The following is a 22,320-nucleotide window of genomic DNA, read 5'->3' on the forward strand; positions in this document are numbered from 1 at the left end:
TAACTGCTGGTATACGATTTGCTCGGACAGTATGTGTACGGAGTACCTGGCCATCTGGTCCCGTCGGGGGTATATCTCAGCCGATGGGAGACCTTTGGCAATCAAGCCCCTGCTGGAAAAGATCATGATGACCGTAGGGGAGGAAAGGGAGATTTACATTCACAAGGTGAAAGCCCAATCGACACTGAACCTCGAGGTCAGGGAAACTAGTAGGCAGACGTGCTGGCTAAGGAGGGTGCTCGCACAGGGAAGTTTTGGGATCCATACGTCCTAGACCCCATAGCAGCAGTTAGGGAAAGGGTAGGAATGGCAGGCAGGGCAGGGGTAGTATTAGCCCCGGACTTGAAAACAGTTCAAACCCAGGATCCAGTCCTAAGAACTGTTTTAAACGCACTAACCAAGGGAGAAAAGGTTGAAGGACCATACAGCACAGCAGCCATGACCATTAAAGAAGGCATGCTGTTCAGGGGAGAGCAATGGCTAGTGTCACAGCAACACAGGAGGGAATTCCTCCAACTGGCCCATGAGGGTCCAGGAGCGGGGCACCCCGGACCTGAGACCACCTGGCAATGGGTGGAACGGGCAGGGTGGTGGCCGAGACTCAGGGAGGATGTCGGCGAGTTCTGCGCCGACTGCCTAGTGTGTGCTGCTAACAACCCTGACCCCCAGAAAAGGAAGGTGTCTATGGGACACATCAGGAGGGTAGAGGGACCATGGCAGTCGATTCAGATCGACTACATCGGGCCCCTACTCACCACCCAGGGAGGCTATAAGTACTGCCTAGTCCTGGTGGATGTGTTCTCCAAATGGGTTGAAGCCTTCCCATGCCGAACAGCCACCACTTTAGGAACGGCTAGGATCCTTGTGAAAGAGGTATTCTCCCGGTGAGGACTACCACAGTATGTGGAGTCTGACCAGGGGAGCCACTTCACTAGTCAGGTAATGCAGGCAACCCTTAATGTGCTTGGCATTCAAGGGAAATGGCATGTTGCCTACAACCCACAATCATCAGGTATTGTGGAGCGTTTAAACTGCACCATTAAAGAAAGGCTGCAGAAGGAGACGGGAGACTCACCCCAAAAATGGGTAGAGGTCTTACCGCTGGTCCTAATGGGGATCCGGGGTAGCCAGTCAAAGAGCACGGGGCATTCCCCACACGAGCTCATGACTGGGAGGGCGATGCGAACCCCCACCCATGTCCTAGCCCCGGTGCTCACGGAAGGTCAGCTCAGAGAGGTGAACCGGGATCGTTTTGTCAAGCATCTGTTTGAACACCTCAAGCAGATTCACTGGCAAGCTGCTGATAACATGGGGAACCAGCATCAGAGCAACCGACTGCTGCTAGAACCCCGCAAGCACCACGAGTGGGAGATAGGGGACCAGGTTATGGTGAGAAACTACGCTAGAGTAGGGGTCTTTGAGGCACTGTACATGGGACCGTACCACATTGTCAATAAGGCAAGCCCCATGATCTATGCCATAAAATTGCCCCACCGAACAAAGTGGTTCCACATAAATCAGTGCAAACTTCTCAACCCAGGGGCAGCAGCTAAACGTAAGGGACAGCCAAAACCTGTAAACCGTGCTAAAGACAGGGACCCCCAGCCAACAGCTCCCGACTGTGGAAATCCCACAGGGGACGTGACAGACCCACAGATTGTACCTAGAGGGGCGGTGGACTGTGTTACTGGAGGAGCTGTCCCCCCAATCATTTGGGACTCGGATGCACCTCCAGCAGCTGGAGCCTTAAGAAGGACTCCCCGCACACCATGGCCAAAGACACCGTGGTCACCAGCGCTCCAATTTGAATGGTTCAGCCCCGGGAGAGTGACCAGCCGCAAAAGGGCACCTAAGGTTAGAGACCAGCCCGCGAGCAGGGACACCCAGCCGGTAGCCTTGGGCAACAAGGGACCCTCTTCTAATAGCGGTGGACCAGCCACCAAGTGAGAGTCCCCAGCCCGTAACCCACAGGGGAAGAAACGAACCAGGCAGCCACCCCCAAAGGAGCGGTGTGCTGCAGCACCGGAGGGGACGTTCGCCCGATAGTGTGGGACTCAAGCGCACGTCCGGTCAGGGTACTTAGGATTAGGCGGTGCAGACCGGCCTATCACCTACCTCGCTGGACACCCAGTGGGAGAAGAAGAAAGAGAGAAGGCAGGAATTAACCTGGCCACCCGGAGACGCGTGGCAGATGTACATTTATAGCGAAGTGAATTTAAGGATGTTTAACAATATGAATTTAAGTATATTTAGTGAATAAGTTTAGAATAGTGTAAGATTTATCTGTGTAATGATAAGTATATATGTATTAATTAACTGGGGTAAGGAAAAGAATCTACCTGTGCAGCTGTTAAAAGAAGCACAGACCGGGTAATCCCCGGGAGTAAGAGGAATCTACCGGTACGGCTATTAAGGAAGCACCGGTAAGATAACAAGCAGAACGATTGTGAGATAAAGTTAAAAGCAATCAGTCCACAAGGAACTGAATAAGACAGCCAGTCAATTAAAGACTATGAGCCCAACTTGGAACTCAGTCACCTTTGTCAAGCCAGAGAAGGCTAGACAATCAATTTTATGTGCCCCTACAGGAAAGAGGACAGCATGAGAAGGATCCTGTGCCTGCTCGCCCTGATAAGGATGAGCAGCAGTGACCGAAGAGACATGGAAGAATCCCTCATTTACGGGTGTTCAGGAGGGAGGGTACCGATCGTGACCGCCGAGGGTGTCCCCCGAGACGTAGAAGAACTCGCCGTTTACGCCCACGGGGGAAGATGGCCAGGGTGGCTGGGATCTAATTCTATCCGCTACTCCAGCCAGGAAGATTTTACCTATGGGGAGGCCTCACTTCCATGTCCCCGGATGCAGATCATCGCTGCCCGAGTCAGTGTTACAGAAGGAAGGCGTGTGTGTTTGACTTGCAAAGGGAACATTCCTCTGGGAAGATGTGGTGGCTCAGAAAACTCAGCAAGGACGCATGGGACCAAGAATCGGATTGGGAAAGACTCGGTAATGATACGTACCGTGTCATGTATCTTACATTATTATATATAACTGTATCCTAACATGCTATACATGACTGTAATAAGATATGACCTGTAACCACCAGCATACCTTACCACCAGGGGTGCACTTGCAAGTGACAGGTATATAAAGACAGGTCTCAGGCAAGTGCAGTATTCCAGAGTGACCTTGACTTCACTACATGCCTCGTGTGAATCTGTACTGAGGGGACAGGACTTTACAGTGGCGACGAGTTATGGGATTACAGAATCCACAGAATGGCGAACAACGGATCAGATGAAAAGTACAATGCGGGAAACAATTGGGAGGACTTTATAGAAAGGCTCCTGCAAAGCTTGGTTTGGCGACGATACGGCAGACAGGAGAAGGGCCCATCTCTTGACTAGTTGTGGCTCGAAAACATACGCTTTAATGAAGGATCTGTTGGCACTTGAGAAACCAGCAAGCAAGTCGTTTGAAGAATTGAGCACACTGGTAAGAGACCACCTGAAGCCAGCGAGCAGCCTACACATGGCCAGACACAGGTTCTACAACTACAGACGCTGTGTGGGCCAGAGCATACCCGACTTCGTGGCGGAACTTTGGAGGTTGGCTAGTTTATGTCAGTTCTCCGATGAACTGAGGAGAGAAATGTTGAGACTTTTTCATTGAAGGAATAGGCCACGCAGGCATATTCTGAAAGCTCATAGAGACCAAGAACCTGACCTTAGAGGCAGCAGCACTGGTTGCACAGACATTCTTGGTAGGGGAAGAAGAAACGAGGTTGATTTACAATGCAGGTACAACAACTAACGAAATGTCAGAACAAGAAGTTCACAGCACTAAACAAGCTGCTACCCCCACACACAGACAAAACCGGGAGAACAGGCTCTCGATAGCAGGCAGAAGCCATCAAGGGCCACAGGAATGGCCGTTCACACTTTCATCAACCCACAATGCGAGCAATCAACTACAAACTGAGAGAAGCTCAAGAGAGATCAGCCAGACGCAGCTCATTCTTTGGAAACACTTTGAACAATGGAACAGTTCTGTGCTGGAGGTGTGGGGGTGGGCACTCGTCAAAGGGATGTCGATTTCAGCAGGCTGTTTGCAGAAATTGTGAATATACAGGACATTTGGCCCGCATGTGCAAAAAAACGGCAGCTCGGCTGGTATACGAATCGGATGGGTCGGAAAGCGGACCAGAAGATGGTGGAGACAGTACCCGGGACACCGATGTACAGCGGGTCAACACGATCAATGGCCGCTGTTCCTACAACAGGACGCCTCCTATAATGATGAGGGTCCTACTCAACGGGATATCTATCAACATGGAGCTGGATATGGGAGCGAGTCAATCTCTCATGGGCGCTCAACAATTTGAACAACTGTGGCCGCATAAAAGAGACAGACCAAAACTCACAAGGGTCGACACCACACTAAGGACCTATACCAAAGAAATCGTACCAGTCCTCGGCAGCGCCATGCTCTCTGTCACACACAAAGGGACAGTGAACCGACTTCCCCTGTGGATTGTCCACGGAGACCCCCCAGCACTGCTGGGGAGAAGCTGGCTGGCAAAACTAAACTGGAAATGGGATGATGTCCATGCCATGTCATTAGAGGAACGGACCTCCTGCTCAACAGTTATAAAGCGATTTGAACATCTCTTTCAGCCAGGTGTGGGCACTTTCAAAGGGGCCAAAGTCAAAATCTACATCACACAGGATGCTAGACCGGTCCATCACAAGGCCAGAGCTGTACCCTATGTGATGAGGGAAAAGATTGAACACGAACTAGACAGGCTTCTGCGGGAAGGCATTATATCACCTGTGGAATTTAGCGACTAGGCAAGTCCCATCGTCCCAGTCATGAAGCCTGATGGATCCGTACGAATCTGTGGGGACTACAAATCTATCATAAACAGAGTCTCCCTACAGGACCAGTACCCGCTGCCCAGAGCGGAGGACTTATTTGCCACATTGGCTGGAGGTAAACTTTTCTCAAAATTAGACCTCACATCTGCGTATATGACGCAAGAATTGACCGAGGAATCCAAGCTACTCACCACCATCAACACACATTGAAGCCTTTTCATGTACAATCGATGCCCATTCGGAATCAGGTTGGCAGCTGCCATATTCCAGCGCAACATGGAGAGTCTGCTCAAGTCCATCCCGGGGACGGTTGTATTTCAAGACGACATACTTATCACGGGCAGGGACACCGACTCCCATCTCCATAATTTGGAGGAAGTACTAAAGCGGTTGGATCGGGTAGGCCTACGAGTCAAGAAATCCAAGTGCCTGTTTCTCGAACCCGAGGTTGAATTTTTGGGCAGAAGGATTGCCGCTGATGGAATCCGCCCAACAGAGTCCAAAACAGAAGCAATTCGCCTGGCACCCCGGAATGTCTCAGAACTGCGCGCCTTTCTTGGGCTACTCAATTACTTTGGGAACTTTATGCAGAACTTAAGCACGCTGCTGGAGCCTCTCCACGTGCTACTCAGGAAGGAGTGCGATTGGTTTTGGAGGGACGCCCAGGAACGCGTCTTCAATAAGGCACGCAACCTTCTGTGTTCCAACAGTGTTTTGACTTTCTTTGACCCAGGTAAAAAGCTAGTTCTCACATGCGATGCGTCAGCGTATGGGGTCGGGTGCGTTTTGCAACATGTCAATAGTGCGGGCAAATCACAACCCATAGCTTATGCCTCCAGGTCACTAATGCGGGCAGAGCGCGGGTACGGAATGGTAGAGAAGGAGGCGCTCGCGTGTGTGTACGGTGTCAAAAAGATGCACCAATAGCTTTTCGGGGCCAAGTTCACGTTAGAAACCGACCACAAGCCCCTCACGTCCCTCCTAGCCGAGAGCAAGGCAATAAACGCCAATGCCTCGGCGCAAATTCAACGGTGGGCACTCATGCTGGCGTCCTACGACTATACCATAAGGCACAGACCAGGCACAGACAACTGTGCTGACGCGCTCAGCAGGCTACCCCTGGCGACCACGGAAGGGTCTGATGAACAGGACTGTGAGATCGTCATGGCAATCAATGCCTTTGAGTCCACAGGTTCGCCCATGACGGCTCGCCAAATCAGAGCCTGGATGGCCAGCGACCCCACGTTATCCTTAGTAAAAAGATGTGTCCTAACCGGTGACTGGGCAGATGCTCGCGATGCTTGCCCCGAGGAATTAAAACCCTTTCACAGGCGCATGCATGAGCTATCACTACAAGCAGACTGCCTGATGCGGGGCAGCCGAGTAGTCATGCCTCTGCGAGGCAGAGAGGCATTTGTCCGGGAGCTCCACCGCGAGCACCCAGGGATCATTCTCATGAAGGCCATAGCCAGATCCCACGTCTGGTGGCCTGGTATTGACGCGGACTTGGAGCTCTGCGTCCGATGGTGCACCATTTGTGCCCAATTCAGCAATGCCCCCAGGGAGGCTCCACTGAGCCCCTGACCCTGGCCTACCAAACCATGGTCGTGGGTGCACGTAGACTATGCGGGCCCATTCATGGGCAAAATGTTCCTCGTAGTCGTAGATGCATTTTAAATGTGGATCGAATGAACCATTTTAAACTTGAGCACAACCTCCACCACTGTGGAGAGCCTCGCAACCATGTTTGCAACGCACGGAATCCCTGACATATTGGTCAGTGACAATGGTCCGTGCTTCACCAGCGCAGAATTCCAAGACTTCATAAATCACGGCATAAATCACGTCAAGACGGCACCGTTCAAGCCGGCCTCCAACGGCCAGGCTGAGAGAACAGTGCAAATCATTCAACAAGGCATGCTTAAAATCCAAGGTCCCACGCTGCAGGGTCGCCTGTCATGACTGCTGCTGGCATACAGATCTCGTCCGCACTCACTGACTGGGATCCCCCCCGCGCAACTGTTGATGAAAAGGACTTTAAAAACAAGGCTCTCATTAATCCTCCCAGACATGCACGAAATCATTGAGGCAAAGCGCCATAAGCTGACTGAGTACCATGACAGAAATTCGAGGGGGAGATGGAATGAGTTAGGGGACAAAGTGTTTGTACTAAACTATGACAGGGGTCCCAAATGGCTTGCAGGGACAGTAATGGGCAAGGAAGGAAACAGGCTACTGCTGGTACAAATGGACAATGGCAAAACCTGCCGGAGGCATGTAGACCAAGTCAAAAGCAGATTTACCAACAACACTGCGGAACCAGAGGCAGACTACAATGTGGAACTCGCACCACACCTGGTGGACAGACAGAGGGAACAACCTGAGGAAAGGGCAATCCCAACAGACAGCTCAGGCGAGTCAACAACAATCACACCAATCGAAACAGACAGCCAGGCGAGATACCAGCAACCATACCCAAAGAAAAACAGACACCAAGGCAAACAACTGAACCACAACTCAGACGCTCCACGCGAGAGCGTAGACCACCTGAGAGACTGAACCTATAAAGACAATAAGACCTTGGGGGAGGGTGATGTCATGTATCTTACATTATTATATATAACTGTATCCTAACATGTTATACATGACTGTAATAAGATATGACCTGTAACCACCAGCATACCTTACCACCAGGGGTGCACTTGCAAGAGACAGGTATCTAAGGACAGGTCTCAGGCAAGTGCAGCATTCCAGAGCTGTGAAATAAAGGTGCAGGTCCAGAGTGACCTTGACTTCACTATATGCCTCGTGTGAATCTGTATTGAGGGGACAGGACTTTACATACCGCACCATCACGGGGACATGGGGAGGAGTAAAAGTGTGTTGGGTCAAATGGTGGGAACCGAACAAGGAATTTATGTTTGCATGTGGGGATCAGAGAGTATTTGTCGCGCAGGCATATCAATCGTCTTCGCCAGGCAATGGCAAGATGAAGGGGAAGGGATGGGGTGGAACTCTAGCCTACACGGGTGCGCGGTCCCACACTCCCCACTCCCAATTAACGCCACCGAACTAACAGCACACATTAAGAAACCCCTACCCACAACCCCGCCAATACGCACAGTAATAGAAAGGTGTCCTACCACCACCAAGGGACCTGGGAACGGATTAGTTCTACTATTGACCGAAAAGGTACTCTACCAGGAGATACACTATGCAGCAGCCTCAGTTATCTTAAACCTTACCGAAGTACACTTACCTGCACGGTGCCACAAAGAAACGGAACAACTATACCAGGCACTACTTAAAGAAATGTTTAGAAAATGTTACGAGTTTGACTTAGGCAATGTAGACAAAACATTGACTTCACTACATGCCTCATGTGAATCTGTACTGAGGGAACAGGACTTTACACTGTCTATGTCTGTCTTAAATTTATTCAATGTCCCAGCTTCCACAGCTCTCTGAGGCAGTGAATTTCACAGATTTACAACCCTCTGAAAAAAGAAATTTCTCCTCGTCTCAGTTTTAAATGGGTGGCCCCGTATTCTAAGATTATGCCCCCTAGTTCTAGTCTCCCCCATCAGTGGAAACATTTTCTCTGCATCCACCTTGTCAAGCCCCCTCATAATCTTATACGTTTCATTAAGATCACCTCTCAATCTTCTGAATTCCAATGAGTGGAGGCCCAACCTACTCTACCTTTCCTCATAGGTCAACCCCTTCATTTCTGGAATCAACCTAGTGAACCTTCTCTGAACTGCTTCCAAAGCAAATATATATTTTCGTAAATATGGAAACCAAAACTGCACGCAGTATTCCAGGTGTGGCCTCACCTGTATAACTGTAGCAAGACTTTCCTGCTTTTATACTCCATCCCCTTTGCAATAAAAGCCAAGATACCATTGGCCTTCCTGATCACTTGCTGCACTTGCATACTAACCCTTTGTGTTTCATGCACATGTACCCCCAGGTCCAGCACTTTGCAATCTTTCTTCATTTAGATAATAACTTGCTTTTTGATTTTTTTTCTGCCAAAGTGCATGACCTCACACTTTCCAACATTATACTCCATCTGCCAAATTTTTGCCCACTCACTTAGCCTGTCTATGTCCTTTTGCAGATTTTTTGTGTCCTCCTCACAGATTGCTTTTCCTCCCATCTTTGTATCATCAGCAAACTTGGTTATGTTACACTCAGTCCCTTCTTCCAAGTCGTTAATATAGATTGTAAATAGTTGGGGTCCCAGCACTGATCCCTGCGGCACCCCACTAGTTACTGATTGCCAACCTGAGAATGAATCATTTATCCTGACTCTCTGTTTTCTTTTCTGTTATATATGCTAATATATTACCCCCAACCCCGTGAACTTTTATCTTGTGCAGTAACCTTTTATGTGGCACCTTGTCAAATGCCTTCTGGAAGTCCAAATAAATCACATCCACTGGTTCCTCTTTATCCACCCTGTTCATTACATTCTCAAAGAATTCCAGCAAATTTGTCAAACATGATTTCCCCTTCATAAATCCATGCTGACTCTGCCTGACCGAATTATGCTTTTCCAAATGTCCTGTTACTACTTCTTTAATAATGGACTCCAACATTTTCCCAACCACAGATGTTAGGCTAACTAGTCTATAGTTTCCTGCTTTAGGTCTGCCTCCTTTTTTAAGGAAGTCTGTTGACTGGTTTGGAGTAATTCTCCCACTGATAATTCTTACTCTCTCTGGGAAAACCCTTCGGCCGTGATTTTGCTGACCTTGGCAGGTCCATGGCGTGCAGTGTCGGGGTTCCCGACACTGCTGCTGGCTCCATCCCACTGTCCAAAATGAATTTCCCGAGATTGGGCATGTTAAGCCTGCCTGGCGCTTTTCTCAGCCAATTAGAGGAAGTGAGTCTGATGACATCATTTGATAACACGTCATCACCCGTTTTCCTTAAAGGGACTATGGCCAAATTTATTTTGACATTTGAGTGTTTTATGCAATGTCCATGTAAAGTTTTTATTGATATGGTGTCAAATATTGAAACCTTTAATTTCAACACTTTGCATTCTTGGACTGATTTGTGTGCATCTTTCAAAGTGGCTTAGTGAGTTACAGTGAATGGAGAAACATAATGGTACCCGCATGATGATGAGTGTAAAAGGAAAGGCTTGGGCATTGTAGGGATGCTTTATGTAGTTGGTGTGTGGTGGTGCCAACCTGGCACATCATGTGGCAGCCAGGGTGTACAGCATCAAGTGAAGTGAATGTGGCCATGGCGAGGCCATCCCTGGCTTCCCGGGGAGCAATGTGCTCAGGTGCTGATGCCCTCTGTCCTATGCAGCATCAGTTGATTGCGGAGAAGATTGGTGTTGTTGGTGCTGCTGGTGTGCCTGGTGCTGTTGGTGTTGGGGCTGATTGTGGTGGGATTCTTAGGACCAAGGTGAGGGAGTATAAAGGGCACCCATGCTGATAGAATAGATGGCAGATGGAGATGACAGAAGTGATCTGTTAATTGTGAAAGGTAATAAGGTCAGACTGAATGGATAATTATGTAAAAACTTGCAGCATGTTGAACCTGTTTGCAAATGCAGTGAAGAAGAGCTTGTGGCTGAGGAAAGATATCTCTGTAAGCTGGGAGATTTTATTTGACATTTGAAGCTGATTCAATGGCCACTGACCTCCCGCCTCAGCGTCACAGATGTGGTCTAACAACAATGTGAAAGCCATGGGTGAGCTGTCAAATTCAAAAGGTAAGTTTAAAACTATTGTTAAGTGGCTATAAACAAGCCACTAATCATTTAAATTGGCTCCCCCACCGCTGCCTGTTGGGCCTGCTCAGTGGCTGGCAAATGCAACATCAGAAAAGGCAAGTGGGCATGATTTGACAGCGGGTCCCCAACCTGCAGTCAATCAATTTGCATTAAATTGCCAACCCACCACTGATCCTGTCCGCTGAGCATCGGCAAAATTGTGGCCGTGGTTTCTGCTTGGTAGTCAACAGAGCAATATGGCCAGAAATGGCTACATGTGACGAAGAGCAAAATAGTGAAAAACATCTTAACATTTAATGCTGAGGCTCCAATGTGTCTTGCTATTGAGCTACATGCATCACATATCATTCTAGGACACTTACGACTCTATAAGTTCTCTTTGATGTTTGTCTATCAACTTGAGTTTCTTCAACTCTTCAATCGCTTGATTTCTATCCACAGGCTCAATTTCCTTTTGTAAAGAAACCTGAAAATGAAAAGCAATTGTTTTCTAACAAGTGTTAGAAATTAGGGGTACCTAAAACGTATATGGTTATGCGAATTAAATTGTGACGTGAATAATACTGTGTTTAGGTGATTGTATTAGATCTTGAGATAAAGAGGCCGAAATTGAGCCCCGCCCCAAACGGGACGCACTTACCGACCTTTGAGAGTCCGGTGAAATTCAGCACTTGGAAATTTTTTTCCAAGCGGGGTGGTGTTCTGGGCGGGTGTGGGACGGATGTGGCCTTCGGTCGGGTCTGCCGTCCTGCCCAGTCATCAGCGCCGCGCTGATGATGTCAACGCGACGCGGCCTTCAGTTAAAAGGGAGAGCTGCTGAAGTGTGTATACTTTTAAGTTAGGTCCAGTGGGCCAACAGAGAGGGTTTTGTCCAGTCCTGCGGCCTGGCAACCGAGATAGGGTTGTTGGTGGCCCTGCCAAACCCGTGGGCATCATTGTTGGTCTGACCTAGCCGTCGGCCAAGAAACAAAATAACATGGCATTCGCGGATGTGCCACCCAGCCACACTCAGCATCCCGCAGGGGAAAGCTGTCAGTGACACCGACCCAGTGGCTGCACTGCTCCCGCGGGGTAATTTCCTACCGCGGGTCGGAAATGGGATTGCTGCCAGTCGGTGGGGGGTCCACTCGTGCCCAAAGGGGCGGGAGCACGGTCGGAGCAGTAGCAGTAGGAAAACCCAAGTAGGGTAATTTCAAAAAAGATCTTTACTCCGCACCTACTAAGCAGAGAGTCATTACCGATCTGTGGCCGCCTCTTTGAGGTGGTCATGGCTCTTAAAAAAAGGGGCAATTTTGGCCCCAAAGTGCCTTAAGACTAGTATTAGAATAGCTGGATAGATGCCTAAAATCTGCCTAATTTTTTTAACTCCCTGCGTATGTTATAACGTTCCACACAGTGGCAGTCACATATGACCTTTCTCCCCAGGCTAGCTATCTGTTGTTTGTGTGCTGACTGTGTCTTTAATTTGGCCAACCAGGCCTAATGCCTGCCAATAACCATATTATTATGATAAATTAGGATTGTGACTTTGTTTAATAAAACTGTTTGCTAAAATGTGTAAGTTAACCAGTGTGTGAGAATATAATAGAGGATATTACCAACGGCTAAATACTATAGAATCTTTAGAGTAATATAGAAAGTTAAGAGGCAAAATTGAAAAGGATATTAGGAATGCTAAGAGAGAGCACGAGAAATTCTTGGCCAGTAAAATTAAGGAAAATTCTAAGATGTTCTATAAATATATTAAGAGTAAGAGGGTAACTAAAGAAAGGGTAGGGCCTATTAGAGACCATGAGGGTAATCTTTGTGTGGAGGCGGAAGATGTTGGTCGGGTTCTTAACGAATACTTTGCATCTTCACAAAGGAAAGCAACAATGCAGATACTGCTATCGAGGAGGAGTGTGATATTCTGGATGAAATATAGTGAGAGAGGAAGTATTAAGGGGTTTAGCAGCTTTGAAAGTAGATAAGTCCCCAGGCCCAGATGAAATGCATCCCAGGCTGTTGAGCGAAGTAAAAGAGGAAATAACAGAGGCATTGACCATCATTTTCCATTGGATCTGGGCATGGTGCCGGAGGATTGGAGGACTGCTAATGTTGTACCCTTGTTTAAGAAGGGAGAAAGGGATAGGCCGATTAATTACAGGCCTGTCAGCCTAATCTCAGTGGTGGGAAAATTATTGGAAAAAATCCTGAAACACAGGATGAATCTACATTTGGAAAGGCAAGGATTAATTAGGAACAGTCAGTACAGATTTGTTAAGGGTGTCTCCGCAAGATCCTACAAATCGCCTGGGAGGACAGGCGCACCAACATAAGCGTCCTCATCCAGGCTAACATCCCCAGCATTGAAGCACTGACCACATTCGATCAGCTCCGCTGGGCAGGCCACAGAGTTCGCATGCCAGACATGAGACTCCCAAAGCAAGTGCTTTATGCGGAGCTCCTTCACGGCAAATGACCCAAAGGTGGGCAGCGGGAACGTTACAAGGACACCCTCAAAGCCTTCCTGATAAAGTGCGACATCCCCACTGAAACCTGAGAGTCCCTGGCCAAAGACCGCCCTAAGTGGAGAAAGTGCATCCGGAAGGGCGCTGAGCACCGTGTCTCAACGCCGAGAGCATGCAGAAATCAAGCGCAGGCAGCGGAATGAGCATGCGGCAAAGCAGTCCCACCCACCCCTTCCCTCAATGACTATCTGTCCCATCTGTGTCAGAGTCTGTGGCTCTCATATTGGACTATTCAGCCACCAAAGAACTCAGTTCAGGAGTGGAAGCAAGTCTTCCTCGATTCCGAGGGATTGCCGATGATGATGATAAGGGAAGATCATGTTTGACTAACCTGATTGAATTTTTTGAGGAGGTAACCAAGACAGTCGATGAGGGTAGTGTGTACGATGTAGTATATGTGGACTTTAGCAAGGCTTTTGATTAGGTCCCACATGGTAGACTGGTCAGGAAGATTAAAGCCCATGGGGTATAGGATAAAGTGGCAAGTTGGATCCAAAATTGGCTTGGAGGTAGGAAGCAAAGGGTAATGATTGATGGATGTTTTTGTGACTGGAAGGATGGTTCCAGTGGGCTTCCGCAGGGCTCGGTACTGGGTCCCTTGCTTTTTGTGGTCTATATCAATGATTTAGATTTGAATATAGGGAGTATGATCAAGAAGTTTGCAGATGACACTAAAATTGGCTGAGTGGTTGATAATGAAGAGGAAAGTCATGGGCTGCAGGATGATATCAATTTACTGGTCAGGTGGGCAGAGCAGTGGCAAATGGAATGTAATTCAGAAAAGTGTGAGGTGATGCACTTTGGGAGGGCTAATAAGGAAAGGGTATACACATTAAGCGGTAGGCCACTTAATAGTGTAGATGAACAAAGGGACCTTGGAGTGCTTGTCCACAGATCCCTGAAAGTAGCAGGCCAGGTGGATAAGGTGGTTAAGAAGGCATACGGAATGCTTGCCTTTATTGGCCGAGGCATAGAATATAAGAGCAGGGAGGTTATGATTAAATTGTATAATACTTTGGTTAGACCAGTGCTGGAGTACTGTGTGCAGTTCTGGTCGCCGTATTATAGGAAAGACGTGATTGCACTCGAGAGGGTGCAGAGGAGATTTACTAGGATGCTGCCTGGAATGGAGAATTTTAGTTATGAGGACAGATTGGATAGGCTGAGTTTGTTCTCATTGGAGCAGAGGAGGTTGAGAGGAGATCGTATTGAGGTGTACAAAATATTGAGGGGCCTGGACATAGTGGATAGTAAGGGACTATTTCCATTGGTGGAGGGGTCTATTACGAGGGGGCATAGTTTTAAGGTGGTTGGTGGAAGGTTTAGAGGGAATTTGAGCGGGGGCTTCTTTACGCAGAGGGTTGTGGGAATCTGGAATTCGCTGCCTGGAAGAGTGGTGGATGCAGAAACCCTCACCACTTTTAAGAGATGGTTGGATGGGCACTTAAAAGTGCAGTAACCTGCAGGGTTACGGACCTAGAGCTGGTAATTGGGATTAGACTGGATGACCTTTTGTTGGATGGTGCAGATATAATGGTAAGTACTGCAGGGAATAGAATACAGCCAGGGTGATCTCCTGGACTAGTTTCGATCGCCTGGATGGGCTAGAGAGGAATTTTCCCAGATTTTTTCTCCCTAAGTTGGCCTGGGTTTTTATCTGGATTTTGCCTCTCCCAGGAGATCGCATGGCTCCGGTTGGGGTGGAGTGTAGAATGTTTCAGTATAACGGGTGTCGCAGCTGTGTGAGGCAGACTGGTTTGGGCTGGATGCTCTTTGCCTTTCCATCATTGTTCAAAGGTTTGTATGTAACCTTTAGGGCTGCTGACCAAGGGCCGTGCGGCCTGACATCAGTAGTGGGGAAAATGTTGGAATCAATCATTAAGGATGAAATAGCAGCACATTTGGAAAGCAGTGATAGAATTGGTCCAAGTCAGCATGAATTTATGAAGGGGAAATCATGCTTGACAAATCTTCTGGAATTTTTTGAGGTTGTAACTAGTAGAGTGGACAGGGGAGAACCAGTGGATGTGGTGTATTTGGACTTTCAAAAGGTGTTTGACAAGGTCCCACACAAGAGATTGCTGTGCAAAATCAAAGCACATGGTATTGGGGGTAATATACTGACGTGGATAGAGAACTGGTTGGCAGACAGGAAGCAGAGAGTCGGGATTAACGGGTCCTTTTCAGAATGGCAGGCAGTGACTAGTGGAGTGCCGCAGGGCTCAGTGCTGGGACCCCAGCTCTTTACAATATATATTAATGATTTGATTGATGGAATTGAGTATAATATCTCCAAGTTTGCAGATGACACTAAACTGGATGGCGTTGTGAGCTGTGAGGAGGACGCTAAGAGGCTGCAGGGTGATTTGGACAGGTTAGGCGAGTGGGCAAATACATGGCAGATGCAGTATAATGTGGATAAATATGAGGTTATCCACTTTGTGGGCAAAAACACGAAGGCAGAATATTATCTGAATGGCGGCAGATTAGGAAAAGGGGAGGTGCAGCGAGACCTGGATGTCATGATTCATCAGTCATTGAAGGTTGGCATGCAGGTACAGCAGGCGGTGAAGAAGGCAAATGGTATGTTGGCCTTCATAGCAAGGGGATTTGAGTATAGGAGCAGGGAAGTCTTACTGCAGTTGTACAGGGCCTTGGTGAGGCCCTACCTGGAATATTGTGTTCAGTTTTGGTCTCCTAATCTGAGGAAGGACGTTCTTGCTTTTGAGGGAGTGCAGCGAAGGTTCACCAGACTGATTCCTGGGATGGCAGGAGTGACATATGAGGAGAGACTGGAGCTTAGAAGGATGAGAGGGGATCTCATAGAAACATATAAAATTCTGATGGGACTGGACAGGTTAGATGCAGGAAGAATGTTTCCAATGTTGGGGAAGTCCAGGACCAGGGGACATAGTCTTAGCATAAGGGGTAAGCCATTTAGGACTGAGATGAGGAGAAACTTCTTCACTCAGAGAGTTGTTGACGTGTGGAATTCCCTCCCGCAGAGAGTTGTTGATGCCAGTTCATTGGATATATTCAAGAGGGAGTTAGATATGGCCCTTGCGGCTAAAGGGATCAAGGGGTATGGAGAGAAAGCAGGAATGTGGTACTGAAGGAATGATTAGCCATGATCTTATTGAATGGTGGTGCAGGCTCGAAGGGCCGGATGGCCTACTCCTGCACCTATTTTCTATGTTTCTATGTTGTCGGCTGGCGTGCACACAATGAGCCGAAATGGCCTCCTTCTGCGCTGTAAATTTCTATGTTTCTATATTTTGGGGAATTTAATAATCAATTTCATGGTACAATAGTCTGATAACGAATTGAAATAGTTTGTTGCACAAATGGCTGCATGAACAGATCTAGCACGGGCCTCTGATTAAAAGGTCCAAAGCCACACTTGGTAAGCACTGGCTGCCCCAGGAAGAACAAGGATGGAGGAGAAAAGAGGAATTCAGATGGATTGGCCTTCGAAATCTATATACAGGAAAGACATGTGAGAAAAAGCTTAGGGGAGGGTTTTCATCTGTAAGTTTAGACAAAGAACGCGACATACCATTGGGCATCTTGTTTTAAGGGGAACCCTTGCAGGTTAAATGGTCTTGTCAATATTCTATCCCAGGTCCACCCATAAACAAAAGAGTAGAAAAGAAAGACCTGAAAAGCCCTCAGTGTAGGTGGTGGAATGAGATCTCCTGAGGGTGGATCTATGCTCTTGGTTGCCATCTTTCTGATCGGGGCTTGGACCAGCTACAAGTCACGGTGTATGTTTTTGCAGTATAACTTGTGTTATATTCCGTCTGTAATTTTGATTAAACACATCATGCCCACCATATTGGTTTGTACTAGATCCTGATTATTTGAAAGACCAGAGATAATCTAATAAGCTTTAATTTTGATAAAATTAGTAGCACTAAAGCACAAACATTACTGCATTTACAAAGCTGTCTATATTTTGGGGGACGATTTTATCTGCGTACTTTTGTAACAAAAATGGAAACTCATTCTTCAACATACTTATGATTTTGTTACACATAGCGCACATGGGCAATCTCTCCCCTTTATTCCTACATCAAACCCTATCTAATCTGTTAATAGAAAATATGTTTTATTACCTGCACTGGACAAACTTCCTCCTTTGCTGGAAGGACTTCCAACTTATTTGAAGAGAGTCCGATCTGTTTCAGTAATTGATTTTCATTTTTTTTTAAGGAATGGATCAGCTCTTGAGAACTATGTTCCTTTTCTTCCATCTGCATTGAAGGAAACAGTGCTGAATGGTGAATTTAGAAATAATCTGATGTAGAAATGAAATGAGTTATCAGCACAGGACAAGAAATTTTACAATGAGTTACTATTACTTACTAACAGGATCCAATTGATAGTACATAACAGTAAACAAAACATGGGTTGGAATTCTTCATTTACTTGTAATGCATAAATGGCAAAGTGGGTCCTGTTGTTTTATCAGTTGTGACCATGAATGATAGGTTAAATACAGACGTTTGAAATAGGTGAATTATCTACTCGTTTTCCCCAGGTATAAAATGATTTGAAATGCCATGTTGTGGTAAAATTTCTGCCCGATTGATTAATTCTATGTTTAAATGGATGGTGAAAGGTTTCTGTACAGTTTAAAAATTGGTGAACTAAGCCAATTGTTGTATTAGGTCAGTTCACTTTAAACCTAATATAATTGTCCAATCAAATGACAGCATTTTTATGATAGAATTTAAACTTAAAATCTGCATATTCTCCACTTGAGTGCTTGGCATTATGGCAGATGTCTTTGCTTGCAAAAGCTACTGTGATTATTCTCTGTGAAGATCATTCAACCTGCGTAAGAACAGATGTAGAAGATGAGAATATAAACATAAGAAAGAGGAGCAGGAGTAGGCCATTTGGCCCATCAAGCCTGCTCCATCATTCAATAAGATCATGGCTGATCTGATCTTGGCCTCAACTCCACCTCCCTTGTCCACTCCCCATAACCCTTGACTCCCTTATTATTCAAAAATCTGCACATTAAATATATTCAATGACCCAGCCTCCACAGCTCTCTGTGAAAGAGAATTCCAAAGATTCACGACCCTCAGAGAAGAAATTCCTCATTTCCATTTTAAATGGGTGATCCCTTATTCTGAAACCGTGCCCCCTAGTTCTAGATTCCCCCATGAAGGAAAACATCCTCTCTGCATCTACCTTGTAAAGGCCTCTCAGAATCCTATACGTTTCAATAAAATCACCTCTCATTCTTCAAAACTCCAATGAGTATAGTCCCGACCTGCTCAACCAAGCGGGAGATCGAGATGGCAGAGCAGCGTCGAGTCGGGAGGCCTACAAAAGGCCCATCAGTCGCAGTCGGGGAGTGGGAGATCGAGATGGTGGAGCAGCGTCGAGTCAGAAGGCCCACAAAAGGCCCATCAGTCGCAGTCGGGGAGCGGGAGATCGAGGAGGCAGAGCAGCGTTGAGTTGGGAGGCCCACAAAAGGCCCATCAGTCGCAGTCGGGGAGCGGGAGATCGAGGAGGCAGAGCAGCGTTGAGTTGGGAGGCCCACAAAAGACCCATCAGTCGCAGTCGGGGAGCGGGAGATCGAGGAGGCAGAGCAGCGTTGAGTTGGGAGGCCTACAAAAGGAAAGCTGATGCAGCTGCAGCAGGGAGAGAAAGCAAAAAAGAAGTAGAAAGAAATCGAACGGTGACATCACAGCCCAGGGGGTAAGTGATTGGTGAGTAGTTTTTCTTTATCTTTTCTTTATCAGTAAGTAACCTTTTAGCATTGTTGTGCCAAATGAAGGGTTAAGTCATGGCAGGAGAGCTCGGACATGTGCAATGCTCCTCCTGTGCTATGTGGGAAGTCAGGGACGCTTCCAGTATAAATTGGCCAGAAAAAGCAGCAAACCTGAGGACTGGGAGAATTTTGTAATACAGCAGAGGAGGACAAAGGATTTAATTAGGAGGGGGAAATAGAGTATGAGAGGAAGCTTGCTGGGAACATAAAAACTGACTGCAAAAGCTTCTATAGATATGTAAAGAGAAAAAGATTAGTGAAAACAAACATAGGTCCCTTGCTGTCAGATTTAGGTGAATTTATAATGGGGAACAAAGATATGGCGGACCAGTTAAACAAATACTTTGGTTCTGTCTTTACAAAGGAAGACACAAATAACCTTCCGGAAATACTAGGGGACCGAGGGTCTGGTGAGGAGGAGGAAATGAAGGATATCCTTATAAAGTGGGAAATTGTATTAGCGAAATTGATGGGATTGAAGCCCGATAAATCCCCGGGACCAGATAGTCTGTATCCAAAAGTACTTAAGGAAGTGGCCATAGAAATAGTGGATGCATTGGTGATCATTTTCCAATAGTCTATCGACTCTGGATCAGTTCCTATAGACTGGAGGGTAGCTAATGTAACACCACTGTTTAAAAAAGGAGGGAGAGAGAAAACGGATTAGCCTGACATCAGTAGTGGGGAAAATGTTGAAACCAATCATTAAGGATGAAATAGCAGCACATTTGGAAAATAGTGATAGAATTGATCCAAGTCAGCATGGATTTATGAAGGGGAAATCATGCTTGACAAATCTTCTGGAATTTTTTGAGGATGTAACTAGTAGAGTGGACAAGGGAGAACCAGTGGATGTGGTGTATTTGGACTTCCAAAAGGCTTTTGACAAGGTCCCACACAGGAGATTGGTGTGCAAAATCAAAGCACATGGTATTGTGGGTAATGTATTGACGTGGATAGAGAACTGGTTGGCAGACAGGAAGCAGAGAGTCGGGATAAATGGGTCCTTTTCAGAATGGCAAGCAATGATTGGTGGGGTACCTCAGGGCTCAGTGCTGGGACCCCAGCTCTTTACAATATACATTAATGATTTAGATGAAGGAATTGAGTGCAATATCTCCAAGTTTGCAGATGACACTAAACTGGGTGGCGGTGTGAGCTGTGAGGAGGATGCTAAAAGGCTGCAGGGTGACTTGGATAGGTTAGGTGAGTGGGCAAACGCATGGCAGATGCAGTATAATGTGGATAAATGTGCGTTTATCCACTTTGGGGGCAAAAGCACGAAGCAGATAATTATCTGAATGGCGGCAGATTAGGAAAGCGAGGTGTGCAACGAAACCTGGGTGTCATGGTTCATCAGTCATTGAAAGTTGGCATGCAGGTACAGCAGGCAGTGAAGAAGGCAAATGGTGTGTTGGCCTTCATAGCTAGGGGATTTGAGTACAGGAGCAGGGAGGTCTTACTGCAGTTGTACAGGGCCTTGGTGAGGCCTCACCTGGAAGATTGTGTTCAGTTTTGGTCTCCTAATCTGAGGAAGGACGTTGTTGCCATTGAGGGAGTGCAGCGAAGGTTCACCAGACTGATTCCCGGTATGGTAGGACTGACATATGAGGAGAGACTGGATCAACTGAGCCTTTATACACTGGAGTTTAGAAGGATGAGAGGGGATCTCACAGAAACTTATAAGATTCTGATGGGACTGGACAGGTTAGATGCAGGAAGAATGTTCCCGATGATGGTGAAGTCGAGAACCAGGGGACACAGTCTTAGGATAAGGGGTAGGCCATTTAGGACTGAGATGAGGAGAACCTTCTTCACTCAGAGAGTTGTTAACCTGTGGAATTCCCTACTGCAGAAAGTTGTTGATACCAGTTCATTGGATATATTCAAGAGGGAGTTAGATATGGCCCTTACCGCTAAAGGGATCAAGGGGTATGGAGAGAAAGCAGGAAAGGGGTACTGAGGGAATGATCAGCCATGATCTTATTGAATGGTGGTGCAGGCTCGAAGGGCCGAATGGCCTACTCCTGCAACTATTTTCTATGTTTCTACGAATACTAAAGGGCAGAAAACACTAGTGGGAGTTGTGTACAGACCACCAAACAGTAGTATTGAGGTTGGGAACAGCATCAAACAAGAAATTAGGGATGCGTGCAATAAAGGTCTAGCAGTTATCATGGGCGACTTTAATCTACATATTGATTGGGCTAACCAAACTGGTAGCAATGCGGTGGAGGAAGATTTCCTGGAGTGTATTAGGGATGGTTTTCTAGACCAATATGTCAAGGAACCAACTAGAGGGCTGGCCATCCTGGACTGGGTGATGTGTAATGAGAAAGGTCTAATTAACAATCTTGTTGTGCAAGGTCCTTGGGGATGAGTGACCATAATATGGTAGAATTCTTCATTAAGATGGAGAGTGATAAAGTTAATTCAGAGACTAGGGTCCTGAACTTAAGGAAAGGTAACTTAGATGGTATGAGACGTGAATTGGCTAGAATAGACTGGCGAGTGATAGTTAAAGGGTTGAAAGTGGATAGGCAATGGCAAACATTTAAAGATCATATGGATGAACTTCAACAATTGTGCATCCCTGTCTGGAGTAAAAATAAAAAGGGGAAGGTGGCTCAACTGTGGCTAACAAGGGAAATTAAGGATAGTGTTAAATCTAAGGAAGTGGCATATAAATTGGCCAGAAAAAGCAGCAAACCTGAGGACTGGGAGAAATTTAGAATTCAGCAGAGGAGGACAAAAGGTTTAATTAGGAGGGGGAGAATAGAGTATGAGAGGAAGCTTGCTGGGAACAAAAAACTGACTGCAAAAGCTTATATAGATATGTGAAGAGAAACAGATTAGTGCAAACAAATGTAGGTCCCTTGCAGTCAGATTCAGGTGAATTTATAATGGGGAACAAAGAAATGGCGGACCAGTTAAACAAATACTTTGGTTATGTCTTCACAAAGGAAGACACAAATAACGTTCCGGAAATACTAGGTGACCGAGGGTCTAGTGAGAAGGAGGAACTGAAGGAAATTCTAATAAGGCGGGAAATTGTGTTAGGGAAATTGATGGGATTGAAGGCCGATAAATCGCCGGGGCCTGACAGTCTGCATCCCAGAGTACTTAAGGAAGTAGCCCTAGAAACAGTGGATGCATTGGTGATCATTTTCTAACAGTCAATCGACTCTGGATCGGCTCCTATGGAATGGAGAGTAGCTAATGTAACACCACTTTTTAAGAAAGGAGAGAGAGAGAAAACGGATAATTATAGACAGGTTAGCCTGACATCAGTAGTGGGGAAAACGTTGGAATCAATTATTAAAGTGAAATAGCAGCACATTTGGAAAGCAGTGTCGGGATTGGTCCAAGTCAGCATGGATTTATGAA

The 22,320-nt window shown here is 46.7% G+C and overlaps 1 protein-coding gene across 3 annotated transcripts in view; it reads right to left on the reverse strand.

Annotated features, from left to right (window-relative positions):
• The window catches only part of c5h10orf67 (chromosome 5 C10orf67 homolog), a 475,763-nt gene that overhangs the window by 169,733 nt on the left and 283,710 nt on the right, over positions 1-22,320 (reverse strand). For all 3 annotated transcript variants that reach the window (XM_070881415.1, XM_070881414.1, XM_070881413.1), the window contains exons 10-11: positions 17,261-17,398; positions 10,998-11,101 (exon numbers count right to left, since the gene is read on the reverse strand). In XM_070881415.1, the coding sequence (XP_070737516.1) occupies positions 10,998-11,101; positions 17,261-17,398 (242 nt within the window). The remainder of the gene's footprint in view (positions 1-10,997; positions 11,102-17,260; positions 17,399-22,320) is intronic.

This window comes from Pristiophorus japonicus, chromosome 5, assembly GCF_044704955.1.
Source record: "Pristiophorus japonicus isolate sPriJap1 chromosome 5, sPriJap1.hap1, whole genome shotgun sequence".
Taxonomy (NCBI): domain Eukaryota; kingdom Metazoa; phylum Chordata; class Chondrichthyes; family Pristiophoridae; genus Pristiophorus; species Pristiophorus japonicus.